Raw genomic sequence first — 23,646 nt, forward strand, 5'->3', positions numbered from 1 at the left:
CACAGAGAAATAATTACAAGTATTGAGTAAATAGTGAGTAACTTCAGATTTTCTTTAAACCACAGCATGAACATCAATAAAAAAAAATTACAAAATAAAATGTTACTGTGCAAATTCGGATGTTGCTGTGTGTGTGTTTGTATGCACAGTCAAACCTACAACACAACTGCAATTCACGGTGTTTTCTCAAGTTATAAGTGAGCTGAAATATCCACGTTTGGGCAGACAGTGCCAGACAAATGTTGTTTTTGTTCGTCTCAATGTAAACAAGAGTAGCGCACCGTTGCCTTCAGAGTAAAGACGACCTTCCCAAAATGGTCTCCACTTAGGGACGACGATCAGCCGGGCTGGCTTATCTCGTGTTAATACCTATGCCCGGAAAGCCCAATAGAAGACGTCGTGTGAGGTCATGTGACTTTGTTGTGTCGTTTGATTGGTGAACTAGACTAAAACGTCACTAGCGCTTAAATTGGATTGGCGCAAACAGCGTCCAATGCGGAAGTCTGAGTCGTAGTCTCGCGCACGAAATAGTTGATAAATAAGCAATAATTGATCAATAAAAGTAGCGAACGACATTTAGATCATTGCAATGAAATACAAGTACTGTTACTTCTTAACAGCAGAAGCGGCGGAAGTGTTTTTTCTGGTCTCGTCAACTTCTGTGACTTATCCAAAGCAGGTCCCGAGCGCACAGACGGATACGAGTCACGTAAATGGCCTATTTTGAGTCCAAAACGGCGAATTTTGCCGAGGCGACCGATTTGCATGTATGAATACACACATACACATAGGTCTGAAAGATGTTGGGAAATCCCACACAGATGGGTTTTATCAATGACATCTTCAAGTCAGCAACAACTAGTTTTAGTACAACCCCAATTCCAGTGAAGTTAGGTTTGTGTTTTAACATAAATAAAAACAGACTACAACGATTTGCAAATCATGTTCAAACTATATTTAATTGACTACACTACAAAGACAAGATATTTAATGTTCAAACTGATAAACTTCATTGTTTTTAGCGAATAATCAGTAACTTAGAATTTTATAGCTGCAACACGTTCAAAAGAAGCTTGGACAGGGTCATGTTTACCACTGTGTACCATCACCTTATTCTTTTAACAACGTTCAATAAACGTTTGGGAACTGAGGACACTAATTGTTGAAGCTCTGTAGGTGGAATTCTTTCCCATTGTTGCTTGATGTACAGCTTCAGCACTTCAATAGTCCGGGGTCTCCCTTGTCGTATTTTTCGCTTCATAATGCGCCACACATTTTCAATGGGATACAGGTCTGGATTGCAGGCAGGCCAGTCTAGTACCCGCACTCTTTTACTACGAAGCCACGCTGTTGTAACAAGTGCAGAATGTGGTTTGGCATTGTCTTGCTGAAATAAGCAGGGACATCCATGAAAAAGACGTTGCTTGGATGGCAGCATATGTTTCTCCAAAACCTGTATGTACCTTTCAGCATTAATGGTGCCTTCACAGATGTAAAAGTTACCCACGCCAATGGCACTAATACAGCCCCATACCATCACAGATGCTGGCTTTTGAACTTTGCGTCCATAACAGTCCGGATGGTTCTTTTCCTCTTTGGCCCGGAGGAGACACGACGTCCACAATTTCCCAAAACAATTTTGAATGTGGACTCGTCGGACCACAGAACACTTTTCCACTTTACATCAGTCCATCTTAGATGAGCTCGGGCTCAGAGAAGCCGGCGGCGTTTCAGGGTGTTTTTGATGAATGGCTTTTGCTTTGCATAGTAGAGTTTCAAGTTGCACTTACGGATGTAGCGCCGAACTGTATTTACTGACATTGGTATTCTGAAGTGTTCCTGAGCCCATGTGGTGATATCCTTTACACATTGATGTCGGTTTTTGATGCAGTGCCATCTGAGGGATCGAAGGTCACGGGCATTCAATGTTGGTTTTTGGCCTTGCCGCTTACGTGCAGTGATTTCTCAGATTATCTGAACCTTTTGATGATATTATGGACCGTAGATGATGAAATCCCAAATTCCTTGCAATTGTACGTTGAGGAACATTGTCCTTAAACTGTTCCACTATTTTCTCACGCACTTATTCACAAAGAGGTGAACCTCGCCCCATCTTTGCTTGTGAATGACTGAGCAATTCAGGGAAGCGCCTTTTATACCCAATCATGGTACCCACCTGTTCCCAATTAGCCTGTTCACCCGTGGGATGTTCCAAACAGGTGTTTGATGAGCATTCCTCAACTTTCTCAGTCTTTTTTGACACCTGTCCCAGCTTTTTTGAAACATGTTGCAGCCATAAAATTCTGAGTTAATGATTATTTGCTCAAAACAATCAAGTTTATCAGTTTGAACATTAAATATCTTGTCTTTGTAGTGTATTCAATTAAATATAGGTTGAACATGATTTTCAAATCATTGTATTCTGTTTTTATTTATGTTTAACACAACATCCCAATTTCATTGGATTTGGGGTTGTACAATGTACAGTAGATTTCAGACTACGGTACCCTAGGATTCATACTTGTTTTGGTACATTCTTTTTTTGGGGGGGGGGTGGAGATGAAGGATGTCTTAAATTGTCAGTGTAACACAATGGGATCAGGTGCACTTACCAGCTGTTGCACCTGTCACAGCCTTGGTAATGGCGCTGCTAGCCACAGCTCTATTTCTGTTCAACAGTTCTTCATAATCTCTCTCCCCCCTGAGACATTCGCAAAGAACAAAGATACACCGGCAGACAGAGAAATTGTTAAATTGATCAATGAATAAATGAATAATGGAAACAATATGACATTTTACATAACTATTTCATAGTTATGTAAAATGAATGATGGTTGGGCAAATATTTAAATTGCATGCATCCTCACTTTGGTTGACTGTAAGCATGACTTCTGTGTCTGTCTTGTACTGGGGTAAAGTAAGCTGGATTTATATGCATACTTGGAGGCGGTTGGCTCAGCACATTGAAAGGTGGAGGGGGAAACAGATGCAGTGGCGGGATGTTGGGTGGCACAGATTGGAAGGGAGAGGGTGGCTGGCCAGGGAAAGGGCTGGAATGTGAGGGAAATACATTTCCAAGTGGATTTGATGGAATGGGAGTGGGTATACTGGGAGGATTGGTATCCCATGAAAATGTTGAGGAGCTCTGCACATCAGTGTCCTTAGAATGACAGCGCATTGGGAATCCTGTGAGGAGCACATTTGTTTTGTGAGTCAAGGTAATATTTACAACACAATTAATATGCTAATGCATGAAAATTGTGGTACTCTTACGTTTATTAGCAGCGTCCTCAAACACACTGAAGTTTTGTTGAGTGGCAAAACGGCAGTCGATGCTTTCCCCATCCAAAGTACATTGGGGAATTTTCTCCAATAATATTTTTAATGAATTTTCAGAAGTCACCACCACCTTTGCATAGCTGCAGTAAAGAGATGAAGAAATGCAAAAAAAAAAAAAAAAAAAAAAAATCAACCCTTTGTCAAGTCCTTTAATCGGTTTATGCAATGTTAGCATACAGTAGCTAACTGCAAACAGCCACACAAAGCTTAAATGCTTTTTTAAAATTTTTGAATAAGAGAAGAGTCACTTACCCTCTTGATTGGCCATTTGCTTTGTTTTCTGCAAATTTGATTTCATCAATATCCCCCACCCCTAATTTTTGGGCCAACCGCAGGAGGTCCTGGTCAGATGTCCACTAAAAGGTATTGAATATGGGGGGATGAGAAGAACATTAGTACTGGTTATTTTACAGCAGGATTCTACAACAGGTAGTTTGCAAGCTATTCTAAGTCTCTTCGTGTTTTTATAACCATTCAATTCACTAAGATCCTGCCTTTTCTTAATTACAGATTATTACAAAATGCCACTTAGACAGTATATTCAGTGTTTTGACTTGCTATATAAACAGGACTACACGGAAATAAAATGCCAGCAGGTCTGAGCTGCTTTTATTTTTTTTTTGTCAAAGTAGTTCTTCAGTGGAAAAAAAACCCACACCATTGGAGCACAAAAAGAAAGATTTGTATTGTATCCCATATGTTTAAAATACTGACCATGTTCCGATAAAACTCTTAGCCATTCATGTACTCAAATTGAATTGAAGTAAAGGCATTATAATCAAATTTTCACTTAGAGCACGAGTTCCCGCTTGGAACCACAGTATGTTGTTCCAATATGAAGAGACTGAAATGTGATTCAGTATCACACTTTCGAAGATTAGAATTTTGTTTTAAAAGTATTATTTTATTGCCTATCAAGCACACCACCAATACTGTGACAACTTTGAAATGTGTGTACTCATTTTAATGTAGCTACTGTATGTATGATGTACCAACTCACCCAAGAGAAATTCCCAATATATAATGAGAATCTTCGTAACAGTTTTTTTTCTTTTCCATCTGCTTTCACTTTGTCCACTTTATCCTCTGCTTTAGTTGGTGTTTTCCTACCAGCATCTGAATTCAAAGTCGTATTCTTGTCTTGCTCAACTGAACCGGAAAGCACAGCGTCGTCGAAAAGGTCATTTGTTTCATCGATTCGATACAAATCCTGTGGTGGGAATTAAAAGATCAGCATCTTCTACATTTCATAATGTGCAGTGTGTGTAACTAAACAACACCACACGGACTCCTCAGCACCGTTTGTCCTATGCAAGTATGGCACGGAGGTCATGCTTGCAGGATGAATAGTAGAACAGTTCATAAAAAGTAAGCTAATGGTTGTGACACATGGAAACGTTCATGCAAACTAAAGCAGGCGCAGTTGTCTCTGCTTTTGCAGTAAAAGCTACAAGAATCAAGACTCACCTCGTCGCTTGGATTCTGGTCACTGTACGACTCTTGGTTCGCCTTTTTGGATGTACTCAGTCCGGCCGCAGCCATCCCGAGGGCCAGAGATCATTCAAAGGATGACGACGATGGCAATGCTGTATCTGTTTTTGTTTTGTTAGTTTTTTTAGCTGGAGACTTTAGATGTGCACATTCACACTTGGTGCAGCATCAACGAAGGGAGGGAAAAAATGATGCTGGGTGATGTACACTTTTGTTGACGTCGAGCATTCGTTAAGGTTAGCAAACGTTGGGAGCGGATATTTTACAATAGTTGCGCATTAGTATATAAGAGTAGCACGACAACACAATGCGTTGTAAAATAAAGTTTAATGTCAATAATAATAATAAAGTCTCCCCACCGGTTATTTCGATTTCGACAGTTTCGCATTGGGCCACTGTCGCTCGTGTTGCTAACGTACCTCCCTGGCCATGTGTTTATGCTAAATGTTACCGGTTAGCAACATACGAAACATTGGTTCCGACGCCTTGGTCGAATGTGATGGACGGGGACGTTAATACACACGTTCGAACGGATTTAATTGTAAACGAGCTTGTTTTCTAATAGCTTTGTTTCCTATGTGGAATACTGTGTAATGAGAACTTTAACTGAGACAAACGCAACTGTTATATTCGCGACAATGCGTCACGTGTCTAGCGTGGGCCAATCACATCACATCACATGTGACGTAAAGGGACGTTTTTTTTCTCTCTTAAATTTGACGGCTGACAAGTCGTCTCTGCAAAGGTCATAATCGGAACCTCAGAAGTCAAATGCTGGCCTCGGTGATTACCAAAAGAGTGAGTTTTATATTTTTGCAAGCACTACTTCCTTTTCGTGGCTTTAGAACTACTATTACAGTGTTACGGTGCTTTCGATCGATGTACCGTACATGTAATATAGCCATAAACTGGAACATATATCTGCTGTGTTGCATATTAGGCCATATACTTAATTGATATTTTACATTTAGATGTCTACATCTCTACGTGTGTCTTGTGCTGAGCTGGGGTAGTTGTACAACAGGCCCGCACGGGACATGATGCGACTCTCCTTTGCCGTGTTTTGTCATTGGCAACGTGTATTCTGGAACAGCGAGACGAACAAATCTATTGTTTTTCCACTTACCGCAGATCGTACCACCTTGTCTAGATTAAATGGACTTTGGTACCATATCACAGAACTATATTTGCTAAATTGCATCGCATCTGTTCTGTTAATAGCGTAAGTATAACCCTTCCTCTGGAATTAACCGTGGGACACTTGGGCTGTCTGGTTCAAATTTAGGAGCACCTGTTAAGGTGTAAAGCTGCATGCAATTGAAAAGAAGAAAAACATTTGATTTTGCCTCCCACGTCTGCATAACACGTGTTGTTGGTCTGAATCGTTTACATATGGGGTGGTATAAAAATATATTTCAGACATCTTGCATCAACATGTTGACTGGCCCACCTTTGCGAAGGTAATAAAATGCACAAGTTACTCTGCGTCTTCAAAGATGTATTTCAGGTATTCACGATGACAGAACCAGTAATCTTTTCCGCAACTCAACTTTATACTGATAGGTAAACCGAATTGACAGTAAGTCTTTGAAGAACCAAGCAAAAATGCTTGACATGACATGAAATCGTCATGAAAACCCATGATGATGTGGGAGGCTTCAGTTTAGAATAATACTTCATTGCATACTACTTTAGCACCTAGGAGAGGAGACAAGAATGCGCGAAAGAACCTTAGATGATCACACTAAAGTACTGTAGTGAAGAAGGTGGGTGTGCTGCATTAGTAGTGACATTAATTGGGTTTTCATTCCCTCTAAGTTTTAAGATGCAGTTTCCTGCAACTGTACAATGTTATTAAATTGTATAAATAAATACAGCATGTGCTGTGAGAGGGGGTTGGAGTGGTTGTCACATTAGATACACAACACCGATCTTTTGTAATTTTTCATTGTTTTTTTTTTTTTTTTTATAGAGACTGAGGAGAAAGATAGTCAGCATTGTGAAAATACACTTGTACAGCCCGCCCCAAAATCAATTTCAGTTTTAACTGTCATTGGTTAAATAGATTCCCAAATTCAACATATAGAAAAAACAGAACTGTAGAACAGTTGAATTGTGTGAGATTTCATTTCTTTTAATAACGCTTGTAGTCTCACGTCAGCTGGTGACAGGTATGTGCCAGACAGCACGGATACCTGTGATCGCTGGGCTGGTAACGACCCGTTGTTACCGTGGCGATGCACCTGATGATGCCAGAACTGACCTGATTGAGATCCCCTTGCCCCCTTGGGAGGAAAAGCCCGGAGAGCCCATTGACATCAAGAGACGGCGCCTGCTCTATGAGAGTCGTAAAAGGGGCATGTTGGAGAACTGCATTTTGCTCAGGTTATTAAAGACTGAAGTTATTAATTAGCGTTACACCTCACGCCTCATTAAGAAAACTGCTATTTTACAAATTATGTACAACTAAAGGCTTGTTAAGTATATTCACCTGCATTATTTAGTCCTGCACCAAACAAACAAACAAAACAAAAATCAGACTTTACAAATATAACAATGCTCAATTTAGAATGACATTGTCAGCGAGTTATTAATTGAACAATATATATGTAGGGGTTTTCCCTTTCACGTAAACTAAATAGAAACACATTCCAATATGATGCAGTGCAGATGACAAATTAAGATTGACATTCCAAATCGAGCATTGTTTTAAAGGTACATGTGTTCAATCTCACATCATGCAGGCGATCAAACGTTGTGGCCAGTGACTAAAGTACTAAAGTACTACAATTCTTTGATGTGATCAGATAGTACAGGTAACTGTCAACTGTTTTGTTTAAAGTTACTCCATGTTTTCAAATGTGTTCACTTTGCATTTGCAGGGACTAAAGATTTTCTCTTGCCCCTGTAGCCTTTTTGCCAAGCGATACTTGAATACAATGAGTGAGACCCAGCTGCAGCAGTATGACAGACTAATCAATGAACCAAGCAATGACTGGGACATCTACTACTGGGCAACAGGTGATACAGTCTTTTAATGGATGTCTTTCCTGAAAACTGATATTGTTTATGGACTGCTCTGAGCACCCAAATTTGGATCATTTTTTTGTGGACTTGGCATGTTCTCCCCATACCCCTTGTACACTTGTGGGTACTCCACGTCTTCATTTAATTGAACAGGTTTTGACCTTTTAGTTCCTCTTTTTAGTTTTAATTTTTGCATTAAAATGAATATATTCGGCGGCACGGTGAACGACTGGTTAGAGCATCTGCCTCACAGTTCTGAGAACCGGGGTTCAATCCCCGCCTGTGTGGAGTTTGCATGTTCTCCCCGTGCCTGTGTGGGTTTCCTCCGGGCTCTCCGGTTTCCTCCCACATCCCAAAAACATGCATTGTAGGTTAATTGAAAACTCTAAATTGCCCGTCGGTGTGAATGTGAGTGCGAATGGTTGTTTGTTTCTATGTGGCCTGCGATTCGCTGGCAACCAGTTCAGGGTGTACCCCGCCTCCTGCCCGATGATAGCTGGGATAGGCTCCGGCACGCCCGCGACCCTAGTGAGGAGAAGCGGCTCAGAAAATGGATGGATGAATATATTCTCTTTTTCTGTTGTTTTTGAGATCCAAGTCCAAATATAAGGAGAATAAATAATATAGTTTTTTTTTCTGAGACTATCCATCCATTTCTTTGTGCCACAGATCCTCATTAGGGTCGCCCACCAAACTGTAGGCAAGAGGCCGTGGGTACACCCTGAACTGGCACATGTGGACAAACACCCATTCACTCTGACATTCACATCTACGGACAATTTCAATGAACCTAACATGCTGGTTTTGTGAATTTGTGGGGAAGGGGTACGCGAAGAAAACTCACGGTTGGAACATGCAGACTCCACACAGGAAAGCCGGAGCCTGGATTCACCACTTAATCACAGTGCCGCCGTAGAGAATCTCGTCAAGTTATATTTTATGATACAATAGGTTTAAAAAAATAATGAACTCCAGTTCTCAGTATTCTTGCACATCGACATTAGATTACTATCAGTATCCGTACTTTGATATTTGGCTCAGACTGATGTATTACTTTGTACGTGTGTGGGTTGTTAAACTAATTTTTCAAAATGACTTAATCTGGGGAAAAAAACTTTTTTTCTAAAATGTGCAACTTTATTCTTGTAATATTACCAGTTTAATCTTGAAAATATATGACTTAAATATTGTAGTGGAATTTTTCTTTTCTTTTAGTGGGCCCCGAATACTAGCTTTTAAAAGTGATCTTTTCATTATGTTTTTAAATACTGTAACCTCATGTGAAATGGTGTGTGGGCTAATTGCTTATCGATTAAATGATTTCTGATTGATTGCTCGGTTGATACGCTGCCATAATTTATTCCTTTCCCCCCTTACTATTAATGTTTCCTTTTTGTAATATTGGGACAAGAGTGGATTCACTTTCAGTTTCGCTTGCAGAGGCACAGCCCACCCCAGACGTTTACCAAGGAGAGATCATGGATATGCTAAAGGAGTTCACAAAGAATCGCAATCAGGAACAGAGGTTGGATGCACCTAGCTTGGAATACTTGGAAAAGGAAGGCTAACAAGGATCCCCCCTCTTGGATTATTTTTCAATTAAGTACTAATTCCTCCCACATCCCAAAAACATGCACGTTAGGTTAATCGAAGACTCTAAATTGCCCGTAGGTGTGAAAGTGAGGGCGAATGGTTGTTTGTGTCTATGTGCCCTGCGATTGGCTGGCAACCGGTTCAGGGTGTACCCCGCCCCCTGCCCGACGATAGCTGGGATAGGCTCCAGCACTCCCGCGACCCTTGTGAGGATAAGCGGCTCAGAAAATGGATGGATGGATGGACCTACTATGGAAGCCCTCTGGCTGAACTACTATACTTGATCAAAGCAGTTGGGCTGCAATACATTGAAGACATTTTATTCTTCTTATATCCACTTGTGCCTTGCTATCTGAGGCTTAAAATTGGAGGCCTGAAAAATGATTAGTGCGTGAGAGATAGCATGGACGAATATAAACTGCAGTACAATATTCATGTTGCATAAAATATACTGTAAATCATTTGTTTTTATGCTGTCATTGTGATGTGTCAATCACAAGCATGTTATTTAATAAATGTACTGAAGAACTGAAGAGTGATTCGTTCGTTGAACTTATAGTTCGGGATCCGTTAGACACCAGTGATTCGTTCGACGAACGTCTTTTTTTGTGATCCGCTAAGGAGCGATGTACGAGTACGAAGAATGATTCGTTCGCGCAAGGAACGACGTACCACGCCGTGAACGTCCTCCTGAGTGATTTTAACCGCAAGTCCTGATGCGCTCGCAGGGATAGCTTTCACTAGCAGCTGTTTCTTCATGCTAAAGGTTCATGTTGAGTCAGTCAAGCACACGGAAACAAGCACACATTTAAAATAAATGTAAATTAATCATAAATGTATATACGTACACATACATATCATTCCCTCTGTGTCTCTAATGTGATTATGAAAGCTTTTCATTTCCTAATGATAAAAATACGTTAAACTTATATAGCGGTTCTCATGACACTCAAAGACGCTTGCCACTAAACAGATGACAATATCAGTAAGGCGAGTGAGCAGGAAGCCTGGGTGGCAGGGGCTGGTGTCAGCGACGCTGTCCACCGCGGTGGAATGCAGAAAAGTCACGGCGGCTGGCGAAAGCCTCGCTGGTCATAAGGGGACACGGAAGGCCGTGCGGTAGCTGAGCTCCCTGCACACGTTCACGAGTCCCAACCGACGCCAGGTGTTCAAGAGCTTTCTGAGAGAGAGAAAGATAGGTGATCATTTAGATTAAGTTTTGTTTCGTATTGTTTTTTTTGTTGTTTTTTTTTAAATCGCCCCCGCCTTTCCTAGTTTACATACATGACAACAAAATCCACAGCGAACGTGAACCTCATGGATGGATCATTAACTGAATCAGGAAGCACTTGAATGATTTTGTGAAAAAAAATACTGAACGATTCGGAGAACGAATTGGTTCGAATGATTCAGTACACTCAAAAGAACTGCCGTGCGCATCACTAACGTCAACCAACCAATGTTAATGCGCATGCGCCGGAATGAGGCCCGATGATATGTCAAATGAGACATTAGCAGCTGAAATCTTTACTTTTGAAGTGCTACGGCAATTGTGTCTTCTTTTTGAGCAGGAATGCAGATAAGTGCAACAGTAACAACTTGAACAGTGTGAATTATAATGTTAAAAATACACACATGACAATTGTCATTGCTTTGGCTCCAGCTCAAGAGAGACTTTAAATGCTACTGGAAGTTTTATTTTTTCTTCTTCTTCTTTTTTTCTGCACTGCACTGATTCACGTTGGCCCTGTCCCATTTCAAATGAGTTAAAAAGTCTGAGATTCTGCCAAAACAATATTGATAGCCAAAATGCCTGCTAGCCAGAAGGTGAGCAGCACTGGGTTTGTTTACTCACTAGGCATGTGGCTAGAGCTATCTCCACTTCTTGTCCCCTGCGTACTATGTTCTGTGTGCAGCCTTAATAATTACTCCATCATATTACATGACGCTGGATTTGATTATTTAAAATTTTATGACTAATTTTGAACAGAAGTCAATGAAAGATTGTGGCAAGCTTTAGCAGGCCACATGAAAACATGTGGAGGGCTGGATCTTGTCCGCAGGCCTGGAGTTTGACACCGGTCAATAGGGGAACCTATATTTATGGTAATAACTGTATTTCTTACGTAATACATTTTTACACTTGCACTGTCATATTTCTTACAATACATTTTTACACCTGCTGTGTAAATTCTTGTCCAGCAGGTGGCGACAATGTATGATCTACTCCAACCATTGAGGATGTGACGCAAATGTCTACAGTAGCCTCCGACTATAAATAGATAATATAACCACATATAAACCATATTCATTTGCCGTACTTTTTACAAGTAAACGTGGCAATTATAAAAGATCCAAACCACCCATATTTCATTTGTCTTCTGACTTTATCTTCAAAGTTATCCCACGTGTTATAATATTCATATGGGTCCTTTGTAAGCCTCTTTGCCTCTAGATTTCAGAGAGTAAGCCAATCTTTTTATTGCATCCTAAGCACCACTGAAATTGTTTTTCCTGTGAAATCTAATAAGTGTTAGCTCTGAGGCATTTAAATACGGCTCCATACTCACGTCCCTTCATTGTAACCCTCAACTGCCGAATGGATGAGAAAAGCCTTCTGGCCAGATGTGTGCAGATTATTAAATTAGATCAAGCCTGCTTCTGCATGCTCGTGCAATTACAGTGTTCACATAAATCTGACAAGGTGTTTTAATGTTACACAATAAACAGAACGCTCTCATGTTGACCACAATTTGCACGACCTATTAAAATAGGTTGGAATGTTTGCATCGTTCAATTATTCTTAGCTTCCTTTGTTACAGCAGACCCCCTTTGTGACGAGAAGCTTCAAAAGATTTTAGTTTTTGGTTGATATCTTCACTTTATTTTGGGAGAGGTATAATTGCCTCCAAAAAAAAAAATTTCAGCCAGAATTCATGCAAACGTTAGGTCACGAGAAATACATAATGATTAAAAGGCACTACCTCAAAATTGTTCCCTGAGAATGCTGTTGTGGAGCATCAATAGTGTTTTGGGATTCTATTTATAAGTTTATATATGTAAATCATTTAGTTGTTCTGTTAGACACAAGTTTGCTATGTATTCCAGCCCTTCTTTGTTATTGTTAGTTGGTGTCTTTTGGGATTTTAATTTCACAGTACGTGTAACACTTTGCACTGTGGACCGATTCGACCATTAAATCCCCAAAATATGGAGGTTGCTGTTAGTGGGCAATACCACAAATTTCCTTACCGATGCGGAACAAGATAAAATAGAGGCTCCTATTGCTGATATTGCTTGAAGTGATGAATAAAAGTTACATTGAAAAGAGTCATCAATCTCAAATAATAATTATACACTGTTAGACATTTCATAGGGTTTTTACAACTTTACAACTTACTGGCATGTCACCTCTCTGTCAGGGAAGGAGCCCGACCTGGTGTGTGAGGTCGAGAAGTTCCGACTAGATATAGATGGACTCGCCTCCACGCACAGCTTGGGCTCTGGTACCAGTCCTCTCGAGAGGGGTTGGACTCTCTTCCACTCTGGAGTTGCCCACGGTGAGAGGCGCCGAGCAGGTGTGGGTATACTCCCCGGCTCTGCACCTGTACGTTGGGGGTTCATCCCGGTGGACGAGAGGGTAGCCTCCCTCCGCCTTCGGGTGGGGGGACGGGTCCTGACTGTTGTTTGTGCCTATGCACCAAACAGCAGTTCAGAGTACCCACCCTTTTTGTAGTCCTTGGAGGGGGTGCTGGAGAGCGCTCCCGCTGGGGACTCCATCGTTCTACTGGGGGACTTCAATGCTCACGTGGGCAATGACAGTGAGACCTGGAAAGGCGTGATTGGGAGGAACGGCCCCCCCGATCAGAACCCGAGCGGTGTTCTGTTATTGGACTTCTGTGCTCGTCACGGATTGTCCATAACGAACACCATGTTCAAGCATAAGGGTGTCCGCATGTGCACTTGGCACCAGGACACCCTAGGTCGCAGTTCGATGATCGACTTTGTGGTCATGTCATCGGACTTGTGGCCGCATGTCTTGGACACTCGGGTAAAGAGAGGGGCGCAGCTGTCAACTGATCACCAGTTGGCTCCGATGGTGGGGGAAGATGCCGGTCCGACATGGCAGGCCCAAACGTATTGTGAGGGTCTGCTGGGAACGTCTGGCGGAATCCCCTGTCAGAAGGAGTTTCAACACCCACCTCCGACAGAACTTTGCTCATGTTTCGGGTGAGGCGGGGGACATCGAGTCCGAGTGGATCATGTTCCGCGCCTCCATTGCTGAGGCGGCCGACCGGAGCTGTGGCCATAAGGTGGTCGGTGCCTGTCGTGGCGGCAATCCCCGAAACCGTTGATGGACACCAATGGTGAGGGATGCCGTCAAGCTGAAGAAGGAGTCATTTCGGGCCTTTTTGGCCTGTGGGACTCCTGAGGCAGCTGGTGGGAAATGCGGAATGCAGCTTTGGTGGTCGCTGAAGCAAAAACTCGGGCATGGGAGGAGTGCGGTGAGGCCATGGAGAAAGACTTCCGGAGGGCTTCGAGTAAATTCTGGTCCACCATCTGACGTCTCAGGAGAGGGAAGCAGTGCACCATCAACACTGTGTATAGTGGGGATGGGGCGCTGCTGACCTCGACTCGGGACGTTGTGAGCCGGTGGGGAGAATACTTCGAAGACCTCCTCAATTCCACCGACACGCCTTCCCATGAAGGAGCAGAGTCTGGGTTCTCTGAGGCGGGTTCTCCTATCTCTGGGGTTGAGGTCGTCGAGGTGGTTAAAAAGCTCCTTGGTGGCAAGGCCCCAGGGGTGGATGAGATTCGCCTGGAGTTCCTCAAGGCTCTGGATGTTGTAGGGCTGCCCTGGTTGACACGCCTCTGAAACATCACGTGGACATCGGCGACAGTGCCTCTGGATTGGCAGACTGGGGTGGTGGCCCCCCTTTTTAAGAAGGGGGACCGAATCAGAATCAGAATCAGAATCAGAATCATCTTTATTTGCCAAGTATGTCCAAAACACACAAGGAATTTGTCTCCGGTAGTTGGAGCCGCTCTAGTACAACAAACAGTCAATTTACAGAACACTTTGGGGACATAAAGACATTGACAAAAAACAATTGTGCAAAAAGATGCAGAGTCCTCTAGCACTTAGAGCAGTTCGAACGACTAATATTGCAATAGTCCGGTGCAATGACCATTGTGCAAAGGGCGCTGAGACTTCAAGGAGTGTATGCGGTTTAAAGTGACAAGTAGTGCGATCATCTGGGACAATGTCGGTTGTGCAAATGTTACAGATACTCCTCAATCAGTGTGCAAATGGAGCAGATGCTACTCTGGCATGAGTGGCCAGTATATGCAAATAGTGCAGCATGGCGAGACAACTACAGTGAGTGCACAAGTAATAAATAATTGGCCCCACAGAAATGTGACAACGAACTCAAGTCAAAAAATTGCCAGCTTGTTGTAATGGAATTATAGGTTAGGTGTTTAAGAAGTTGATCGCAAGAGGGAAGAAGCTGTTGGAATGTCTACTAGTTCTAGTTAGCGTTGATCGGTAGCGCCTACCTGAGGGAAGGAGCTGGAAGAGCTGGTGACCGGGGTGCAGACGGTCCGAGAGGATTTTGCACGCCCTTGTCTTAGTTCTGGCAGCGTGCAAGTCCTCAATGGTGGGTAGGGGGTTACCGACAATCCTTTCAGCAGTTTTGATTGTCCGTTGCAGTCGGAGCTTGTCCTTTTTTGTAGCAGCACCAAACCAGACTGTGATGGAAGAACACAGGACCGATTCGATGACCGCTGTGTAGAACTGTCTCAGCAGCTCCGGTGGCAGGCCGTGCTTTCTCAGAAGCCGCAGGAAGTACATCCTCTGCTGGGCCTTTTTGAGGACGGAGTTGATGTTGTTCGCCCACTTCAGGTCCTGAGAGATTGTAATTCCCAGGAACTTGAAGGTCTCGACGGTTGACACAAGGCAGCTGGACAACGTGAGGGGCAGCTGTGGCGAAGGATGCCTCCTGAAGTCCACGATCATCTCTACCGTCTTGAGCGTGTTCAGCTCCAGGTTGTGTCGCCCGCACCACAGCTCCAGCCGCTCCGCTTCCTGTCGATATGCAGACTCGTCACCGTCCTTGATGAGGCCGATGACAGTGGTGTCATCTGCAAACTTCAGGAGCTTGACAGTCGGGTTCGCTGAGGTGCAGTCGTTCGTGTAGAGAGAGAAGAGCAGCGGAGAGAGGACACAACCTTGGGGCGCCCCAGTGCTGATGCTGCGTGTGGATGAGGTGGCCTCCCCCAGCCTGACCTGCTGTGTCCTGCCCGTCAGAAAGCTGTAAATCCACTGGCAGATGGCAGGTGAGACGCTGAGCTGGAGAAGCTTGGTTGAAAGGAGTTCAGGGATGATGGTGTTGAACGCTGAGCTGAAGTCCACGAACAGGATCCTCACGTAGGTCCCTGCACTGTCGAGGTGTTCTAGGATGAAGTGCAGTCCCATGTTGACTGCATCATCCGCAGACCTGTTCGCTTGGTAGGCAAACTGCAGGGGGTCCAGCAGGGGACCTGTGACACTCTTGAGGTGGTCCAGCACGAGACGTTCAAAGGACTTCATGACCACAGATGTCAAAGCGACAGGCCTGTAGTCATTCAGACTAGAGATTGCAGGTTTCTTGGGGACTGGAATGATGGTGGAGCGTTTGAAGCAGGATGGAACTTCGCACATTTCCAAAGATCTGTTAAAGATCTGAGTGAAGACTGGAGCGAGCTGGTCCGCGCAGACTTTGAGGCAGGATAGGGACACATGGTCCGGTCCTGTTGCTTTGTTAATCTTCTGTTGTTTGAAGATGCGTCTCACATCCTGTTCATGGATGGTTAACGCAGAAGTCAGAGGTGTGGTTGTGGTCGCGGGTGCGGCCGGGTTGGTGTGTGGAGTGAAACTGTCCTTTTCAAATCTGCAATAGAAGGTATTCAAGTCGTTGGCTAGTGTGCTATTGTTCTCAGCTTGGGGGGATCGTCGCTTGTAATTAGTCAGCGATTGGAATGCACGCCAGACTGATTTCGAGTCGTTCGCGCTAAACTGTTTTTCCAACTTTGCTGCATAGATCCTCTTTGCAATGTTAATTTCTTTAGTAAGCTGGTTTCTAGCTCGATTATACAGGGCCCTGTCCCCGCTCTGATATGCATCTTCCTTAGCTTGGCGAAGCTGCTTAAGTTTAGCAGTGAACCACGGCTTGTTGTTGTTGAATGTCCGAAATGATTTTGTTGGTACACAAACCTCTTCACAGAAACTGATATAGGATGTGACAGTGTCCGTATATTCATCCAGGCTGCCAGCTGAATTTTCAAAGACACTCCAGTCTGTGCAGTCTAAACAGCTTTGAAGTTCCATCTTTGCTTCATTGGTCCACTTTTTGACTGTTTTCACTGTAGGCTTCGCACATTTAAGCACTTGCTTGTACGTCGGTATTAAGTGAATTAAGCAGTGATCAGACGAGCCCAGGGCTGCACGAGGTATAGCACGGTATGCGTTTTTTACCGTAGTGTAGCAGTGGTCTAAAGTATTATTTTCCCTGGTAGGACAGTCGATGTGCTGCTTGTATTTAGGGAGTTCGTGGTTGAGTTTAGCTTTGTTAAAGTCCCCGAGAATAATGAGGGGTGAGTCAGGGTGTTTTTTTTTCAATTTCGTTGACTTGTTCGGCGAGCGTTAGCAATGCGGCGCTCGTGTTAGCTTGCGGTGTGATATAGACTCCAGCCAGTATAAACGATGCAAACTCACGTGGCGCGTAAAATGGTTTACAGTTCAGAAACAGCGACTCCAAATGCGGGCTGCAGTGTGTGCTGAGCACCGTGACGTCCGTACACCATTTTTCGTTTATATGGAGGCATATCCCGCCGCCCTTCGTTTTTCCCGATGATTCCATGTCGCGGTCCGCTCGATGAATGTTGAAGCCGGGAAGCGTGACGGCGCCATCGGGTACAGCGTCGCAAAGCCAGGTCTCCGTGAAGCACATGGCCGCGGAACGTCCGAAGTCTTTACTGGTCTTTAACAGAAGATGAAGCTCGTCCATTTTGTTGGGTAGGGAGCGTACATTCGCGAGGTGGATCGACGGGAAGGCCAATCTGTGTCCTCTCTTGCGGAGTTTCACCTGAATTCCGGCTCGTTTTCCTCTGTGGCGCCGCTTCCGCATCCATGCGCCGAAAACCGCGGACGCCGCTCCGGTGAGTAACTCGGGGAAAAAACTGAGCGGATTTTCGAAAGTTGGTGACAGAAAGTCCGGAGTAGCCTCCTTGATGGTTAGCAGGTCTCCCCTTGTGTAAGTGAGTCGTGTAAGGTCTCCAAAGACGGACGAAAAACACAAAAACGAAGACAATACTAGAGAGCGCGTTACCGAGGCGGCCACACTGGTAGGCGCCATCTTGGTGTGTTCCAACTACAGGGGGATCACACTCCTCAGCCTCCCTGGTAAGGTCTATTCAGGGGTGCTGGAAAGGAGGGTCCGTCAGGAAGTTGAATCCCAGATTAAGGAGGAGCAGTGTGGTTTTCGTCCTGGCCGTGGAACAGTGGATCAGCTCTACACCCTTGGCAGGGTCCTCAGGGGTGAATGGGAGTTCGCCCAACCAGTCTACATGTGTTTTGTGGACTTGGAGAAGGCGTTCGACCGTGTCCCTCGGGTGGTCCTGTGGGGGGTGCTTCGGGAGTATGGATTTCCGAACCCCCTGATACGGGCTGTCCGGTCCCTGTACGACCGGAGTCAGAGTTTGGTCCGCATATCCGGCAGTAAGTCGGACTCGTTTCCTGTGAGGATTGGACTCCGCCAAGGCTGCCCTTTGTCACCGATTCTGTTCATAACTTTCATGGACAGAATTTCTAGGCGCAGCCGAGGCGTAGAGGGGGTCTCAACAGTGTTGCCAGTCGCAACAGTGTTGCCAGTAAATTACTGTAAACTTGAATTATTAGGAAGTAACTTTACTTGAAAAAAAAATGGCAAGCGAGTAGTCTAAATTGGGTTCTAGAAGCATTTACATTTTGCAACAATGATTATCTTTTTCTGCAACGATGCTGCATTTATAGTGTTCAATATTTCAACACAATATATATTTGCGATCATCTTCTTTCTTGTATAATCGTATTTTCTTGCATGTGTCTTTTGTTATATACACAGCTTATTATTTACACTGAAATGCTTAAACACTGTTGCGCCATGAATATGACAATGAATTGTGGGCATATATTACAGCACATTTTTGTAAATTCTACAATTATTTACCACCTACCATACAGTAAAATACTATAAAGTGATTTTATACAGTCATATAGTTTCCACTGCATCATCTGATTTTTGGGTGCTATCACACAATATAAACAGAGAGTTACTGTATTATTATTATTATTATTATTATTTAATTAATTGTGTGTCTGTTAATATTCTCATTCATCCAGGTCATTTCATTTGCAGGGTGTTGAATCAATTGCAACTGGACTGTTTTGGTTGTCTTTGAAGATGTTTCGCCCCTCATCCGAGCAGGCTTCATCAGTTCATGCAACAAGATCTAGTTTGAACAGACTAGCCTCAGTTGGTGAGGAAAAACGGAAGTATGTGTTTTTGTGTCTCGTGTGGGAGGCAGAATTATTATGTTTCTTTGGAATGGACAAAAAGACGGCATTGTAAGTAGGAGCCCTCCTCTGTTTAAGGGATGGTCTTTCCACGTTCATATACTGTAGATGGCCTCTCTCACATCTCTTTCAAACCATCTGTCTTCCCTGTCCATTTAGTTTTTCTTATCGACCAGAAAAGCCACTAAAAGTGCACAGTGGAGTCTGGTATGTACGGTGCCACTACCAGCATGTGGCAGTGTTGAGTTGAGCTTCACAGAGCTCCAGATGTCACATGACTGAGTCAGTGCCTCACCAATCATGAACCTCACCGCACGTCACTGGGTGTACCAGCCTTTGTTTCAGGGTGTTACCAGGTTTGAAGTGTAAAGAAATGTGTAGGTTGAAAATCCTTCTGGGTTTCTCAGAAAGACCTGATACCTATATTGTTGCGTCTGTTACTCTTTTGTTCTTATCCACCTTGATCTTATCCCTCCTGGAATTAGATGCAGTTTTCACAAATGACCAGAAATTTATTCGTTGTGGTGCTAATGAGTTAGTCACACAAGGAAAACGGGAGCTCTTTTAGCTTGCAGATGTTAGGCCAAATTGAGCAATCACAAGGATCTAATGCAGATGATAAATTGTCAGGTGACGCTTAACTTAGTTAAGGGTTTAGCCAGCAGCAGAAATGACCCACAGTCAGGGTTTCATGAAAAAAAAGTGCACCATAATGTGACAGTTAAATAAGACATTCAACGAACTACGGGTAACATGAACATACGATTCATGTTACGTTAATCCTTAATCGTTGATGAACATTAAAGGGCTGCAAAACGTAAATCCTTGTTTTGTTTCTAAATATATTCAATATGTTTGAAGTGCTGAAAATGTGCAAAGACCAGAGGTGTGTAGCAACGTGTTACATTTACTCCGTTGCATTTACTCGAGTTACATTTTGAATAAATGTTACTTGTCAGAGTTGTTTGAATGCACCATACTTTTTATTTTTGAGAATTTTTGTTGAGAAGGATCGATACTTTTACTCCGTTACAATGATCGACATGCCGCTTGCTAGTTTCATTTATTAATTATTGTGTGTGTCATCTATTTTTAGACTTCATCTTCGACTTCTGCATAGGGCGTCGTTGCGTCAATCCAACATAACCACTAGTGTCATTTGACTCCAATTCACGAATCAGACAGCACAAGGCAGTCACATGACAGCACACAAAGCCTTTGCAGACCAATTAAAGTGACTCATTTTGGGGAAAAAACAGCCGTGCTAGTGTTTACAGGCTCCGAAAAACAACAGCTTTATGATGCAGCGTAGTCTTGTGTCTGCCCAAACTTGGATATTTCAGCCTACTTCTAACTTGATAAAACACCTTGCGGTAAGTTGCAGATGTTTTTATTGCTGTTTTGACAGTACATATGGCAACATTAGCCCTATTTTTTTGGTCATAAGTCACTGTAAAACATGCTTCTTGGGTATACATGCCATACTGTAATCTAGTTCTGTTCGGCTGTTAGATCAAGCAGAATGGAGGATCTGTACCCCTTTTATGCTGGAACAGGTTTACTGTGTCACAGTGGAGTTTTTAATGTACCGCTGTGATTTCTTAGTATTATAATGGATATTTATTGAGAATCAGAGTCTTTCAGTCGAACAGAACAAGGTTTCTAGAGGGGACTGAGAAAAGAAGACAACAAAAGACAAAGCACTAACTGTAAACAAGATGAGAAAAGTAAATCCTTATATATCTAGAACAATGACACATTAGATATGAGTGTTGTATGGAGCAGTCGCGCTACACCCTGTGAGGGAAGGAAAGGACAAGATAGGAGAGGACAAGGACAGAAGAAGCATGCAGGACAAGGGTCGTGAACCCGGCTGTACAACTGACGTGTAGTGGGAGTGGTTATCTAAATTATAAACGTCTATAGGACCAGAGTATGAGTGAGGGGATACCCGAGCAATTTGCTTAGCCATGAGTTATTTGTCGCAATATGTGAGAGGCCCCACACTCAGCGAAAAAGTCCCTGGGGTGTGTGCCTGCGGACACATGCGAATTCACACCGTTTCGCATGCACAATGACTGACAGAAGTGTCCTCTAATTGCTGTGCCTGCACTGCGGAGGCTAAGGACCCCACCCAATCAATCGAGAGGCGGGATCGGCCCAGGAGTCCACCCGAGAGGAGCCAGGTGGACGGGACACGTCACACACCGAGGGACCCAGGATGGTCCGCCGGTCTCACCGAGGCGCCACGACGACTGGCCAACCGGAGGAGGCCGCAGAGACCCAATGCCACCCCCCAGTGGTGACCGAAGACACTGAAAGATGGACCCCGAGTGACTTCATATCAAATGCGTTGATAAGGAACAACAAAATTAAGAAAATCCCACGTCTGTACGAATGTGTACAGACCTGCATGAATACCCAGAATTTATACCTTGATTTCTGTGTCATGAATATGCTGATTCTGCAGGTTTGACGATGAGTCTGCCCATGAGGACTGGACAACAGTATTTTAAGCTCAAAAGAAGGAAATGATGTTTTGTTGAATAATATTATTTGATTTGCCAGAACTAAGATTGAAAGAGTCACTGATGGTGTAGTGGTACACTCGCCTGACTTTGGTGCAGGCAGCGTGGGTTCAGTTCCCACTCAGTGATGATGTAAATGTGAATGCGAATGTGCCCTGTGACTGACTGGCGACCAGTTCAGGGTGTAGTCTGCCTTTCGCCCGAAGTCAGCTGGGATAGGCTCCAGCGTCCCGTGACCCTAACCAGGATAAGCGGTGTTGAAAATGGATGGAAAGATTGAAAGAATCATTTCGTACACTTAACCTCTGCTTGAGACAGTTTCAAAGTTGGGAATTGTATTTTAAATGTCCGGAGTTCCCCCGTGATTACGGCGTGACCAGACAATTTAGAAATTTAGGAGAAATCCGAGTTTGGAGCATCATCTCCTTCTCCGGCGACTCAAAGATATAAAGGCAGACTATTCCTTTGTCTCTCTCTCTCTCTCTCTCTCTTGCTTTCTTGTTTCCTGGTTCAGCTTCTGCAAGCTTGCCTTTCGAATCCAGTTATCCCATCCCCCCTCCCCCTTTCACTCGGTCTGATGCGAAGCCTGCGGTGCTACTTGTTTTCCTAGCATTTTCTTGACAGGCTACCAGAGAAACCTCTGATCCACTCACAAGTTACACTCTCATCCAAGCGTAAATAGCGTGGCCCGCCAGTGTGTCCAAACGGCAGGAAAAGTTACAAGCACAACTTCCTGCATCAGCGTGACTATCAACTTTTACTTTTGTAGTCCCTTTTTTACCTTTTTATCAATCTTTTTCCTTGACTCAAACTTCCTGATTCCCTCTTAGGATACCCAAGAAAGAGTGCGGTAACCACGTGATCCATGAATAGTGAGTAAACGTTGCAGCAACTAACAGAATAAGTACAAATTGGTGCATAGTAGTTTGGGCTTAGTTTAACAATCTTACGAATCCCAACTTTATTCTCTCTCAACATGTATCAATTCAATCATGCTCATCTCATAAGTTCAGCCATTCACTCTATATTCTGCTGTGTTATGTTTTTTTTGTCTTTTTAAATGTAGGAAAGTCCCTTTGCATTTGTCCTCAAATTTTCCTGTAGTTTTACATTACATTTTCTCTATATTAAGCATCCTATTTGAAGATGAACACAAAGGACAGGTGGAAAGCAGGTTCTTAGGCAGAAAGAGAAGAAAAGAAGAGGAAAGCACGGAGCCTCGAGTTGAATGTAGGGACTTTGAATGTTGGGACTATGACAGGAACATCTCGGGAGTTGGTTGACATGATGATTGGGAGAAAGGTTGATATGTTATTTGTCCAGGAGAGCATGTGGAAAGGCAGTAAGGCGAGAAGTTTAGGGGAAGGGTTTAAATTATTTTACCATAGTATAGATGGGAAGAGAAATAGAGTAGGGGTAATTTTAAAAGAAGAGTTAGCTAAGAATGTCTTGGAGGTGAAAAGGTTGTGATGGGGCTGAAACTTGAATGGAGGGTGTTATGTGTAATGTGATTAGCGGCTATGCCCCTCAGGTAGGATGCGATCTAGCGGTGAAAGAGAAATTCTGGAAGGAGTTAGACGAAGTAGTTCTGAGCATCCCAGACAGAGAGAGAGTTGTGATTGGTGCAGATTGTAATGGACATGCTGGTGAAGGAAACAGGGGTGATGAAGAATTAATGGGTAAGTACGGCATCCAGGAAAGGAACTTGGAGGGACAGATGGTGGTAGACTTTGCAAAAGGGATGGAAATGGCTGTAGTGAACACTTTTTTCCAGAAGAGGTAGGATTATAGGGTGACCGACAAGAGCGGAGGTAGAAGCACGCAAGTGGATTACATCTTGTGCAGACGATGTAATCTGAAGGAGGTTACTGACTGTAAGGTAGTGGTAAGGGAGAGTGTGGCTAGACAGCATAGGATGGTGGTGTGTAATATGACTTTGGTGGTGGGGAGGAAGATTAAGAAGACAAAGGCATAGCAGAGAACCATGTGGTGGAAGCCGAGAAAGGAAGTGTTGTTTGGTTTTCGGGAAGAAGTGAGACACGCTCTCGGTGAACAGGATGAGCTTCAAGAAGA

At 43.6% G+C, this 23,646-nt stretch overlaps 2 protein-coding genes across 2 annotated transcripts in view; one reads left to right on the forward strand and one right to left on the reverse strand.

The window, feature by feature from the left end:
• The window catches only part of LOC133399180 (cleavage and polyadenylation specificity factor subunit 7-like), a 15,030-nt gene extending 9,629 nt beyond the window's left edge, over positions 1-5,401 (reverse strand). Inside the window, exons 1-6 of the mRNA XM_061670480.1 lie at positions 4,807-5,401; positions 4,340-4,549; positions 3,592-3,695; positions 3,274-3,419; positions 2,868-3,186; positions 2,613-2,701 (exon numbers count right to left, since the gene is read on the reverse strand). Coding sequence (XP_061526464.1) covers positions 2,613-2,701; positions 2,868-3,186; positions 3,274-3,419; positions 3,592-3,695; positions 4,340-4,549; positions 4,807-4,881 — 943 coding nt within the window. The 5' untranslated portion in view covers positions 4,882-5,401. The remainder of the gene's footprint in view (positions 1-2,612; positions 2,702-2,867; positions 3,187-3,273; positions 3,420-3,591; positions 3,696-4,339; positions 4,550-4,806) is intronic.
• Positions 5,382-9,983, forward strand: sdhaf2 (succinate dehydrogenase complex assembly factor 2). The gene is made up of 4 exons (XM_061670481.1): positions 5,382-5,628; positions 6,992-7,215; positions 7,742-7,851; positions 9,298-9,983. The coding sequence occupies exons 1-4, from the start codon at positions 5,602-5,604 to the stop codon at positions 9,423-9,425; spliced, it is 489 nt and encodes a 162-aa protein (XP_061526465.1). The 5' UTR covers positions 5,382-5,601; the 3' UTR covers positions 9,426-9,983.
• The last annotated feature ends 13,663 nt before the right edge of the window (positions 9,984-23,646 follow it).

Source organism: Phycodurus eques, chromosome 2, assembly GCF_024500275.1.
Source record: "Phycodurus eques isolate BA_2022a chromosome 2, UOR_Pequ_1.1, whole genome shotgun sequence".
In the NCBI taxonomy this organism is placed as follows: Eukaryota; Metazoa; Chordata; class Actinopteri; order Syngnathiformes; family Syngnathidae; genus Phycodurus; species Phycodurus eques.

Excerpts from the sequence above, each read along its gene's own strand:
- sdhaf2 (XM_061670481.1), top strand. The coding sequence starts at position 5,602 with ATGCTGGCCTCGGTGATTACCAAAAGA. Across the intron at positions 5,629-6,991 it reads CCTCGGTGATTACCAAAAGA|CTGGTGACAGGTATGTGCCA; the intron begins GTGAGTTTTATA and ends GTCTCACGTCAG. Across the intron at positions 7,852-9,297 it reads CATCTACTACTGGGCAACAG|AGGCACAGCCCACCCCAGAC; the intron begins GTGATACAGTCT and ends TTTCGCTTGCAG.